This window comes from Laccaria bicolor, genomic scaffold, assembly GCF_000143565.1.
Source record: "Laccaria bicolor S238N-H82 LACBIscaffold_591 genomic scaffold, whole genome shotgun sequence".
NCBI lineage: Eukaryota > Fungi > Basidiomycota > Agaricomycetes > Agaricales > Hydnangiaceae > Laccaria > Laccaria bicolor.
Window position 1 is genome coordinate 1870 of NW_001890396.1, and position 1449 is coordinate 3318.

The 1449-nt window shown below is 42.6% G+C and overlaps 1 protein-coding gene across 1 annotated transcript; it reads right to left on the reverse strand.

Annotated features, from left to right (window-relative positions):
- Window positions 1–340: 340 nt before the first annotated feature.
- Window positions 341–1388, reverse strand: LACBIDRAFT_336309 (uncharacterized protein; the record flags this gene model as incomplete). Its single annotated transcript, XM_001891255.1, has 3 exons — window positions 341–477; window positions 527–1105; window positions 1156–1388. Coding segments are annotated over 3 exons (948 nt in total), but the record flags the coding sequence as incomplete, so codon positions are not given.
- Between the last annotated feature and the right edge of the window lie 61 nt (window positions 1389–1449).

The window sequence follows — 1449 nt, forward strand, 5'->3', positions numbered from 1 at the left end:
TTGCAAGTAGCAGCTAATTGCACCAGATCGCAAAGCGAATCAATCTGTGTGAAGATCAATGATCTCACTTCTGCAATATTCCATGCTTGATGCATAATAGACATCAAAAAATTGAAGGTTTGGATGAATAAAGACGTTGATGTGCATGAGGAGTAAAATGGAATGTAATAAATATTTGTGATAAATTGTGCTGCCAAACAATGACAAGCTTGGATGCAAAGTATATAGCTTCACAAATTTTGAAAAGAAGAATACTTTCTGGATTGAGCAATGAGTGATATTGATTGTACAAGGTGCATATGACATATAAAAAGAGCTAAAGACGACAGTGAATAGAACATCATTCAACTTTTGCTTTCTTGCGAGGAGGTTTGACGACATCAACAACAATCATGTTGGCATTCTCAGAGTTAATCCGCAGCTTAGTGGCCTGAAAGAACTTGATGTCAAAAGGAGTCTGCCCTGCGAGAGCAAAATCTAAATATTGATAAGCACTTGCAAAATACAATAACTATACATTACTCACCAACGGATGGGGCTCTCCACGACGTGGGTTCCCAATCACACTGCCATTCAATGTTGTACTTCTCCTTCTCCTCGAGGGCGAGAGAGCGCGAAGGAACACGTTCTTTATATGCCCATGCAGCCTTCAGAATCGGATCCACCTCAAGAATGTTGGCAATCTGTTTACTGAGCAAATGGGAGGTGCAACGGGGGACTCCACCATAACTCTTTGCTTCAGCAAGGCTTTTGTAGTCTGATAGACTAGCCAAAATCTGAACAAAAAAAAGAGATATCAGATCGTCGGCAAGACCATCCAGTGGGCCAGTGAAAGTGGCACAGGAATGGAGCCACTTGAGGATGTGTAAAGCCATGCCACGTGCATAACAATACGTGATTCTTTCATTGTTGGGAATGGCATTGATGTCACCAGTGTCCATCAATGTTCTTTGGGTAGGAGAGGCTTCATCATCTTCCCCTTGATTTGGAGTGCTGTAAGTCCTGAAATCCAGAACATTGCCAAGAATAATCAGGACTGCAAGACAGATGATATGGAGCACGCCCTCCATTGTCTCGATGTTAGGTAGATGAACTGATGCAGGATCTGCAAGTGGAAATGAGTCAAAGATATAAACAATGAGGGAAGAATCTCACCGTCGTCAGAGATGCCACCCTCAATGAGGCCAACTTGGTAGAAGATCAGGATCCTCCGCAATAGGTGACGAGAGGGAATATGCTCTGTCTTTGTTAAAAACTTGTTGAGAACAAAGGCATGTACAACGCCTTGCAGAGTCTCCTGCATAAGATACGAGGAATAGTAATGACTGCCCTGTGCAATCACATCATCTATGCCATATACCCAATGTGCAGAATTGGGCAGCATATGACTGCAATATCATGAGACAATGCCATGATTATCAACACAACACTCACAGTTCATCACCAGGC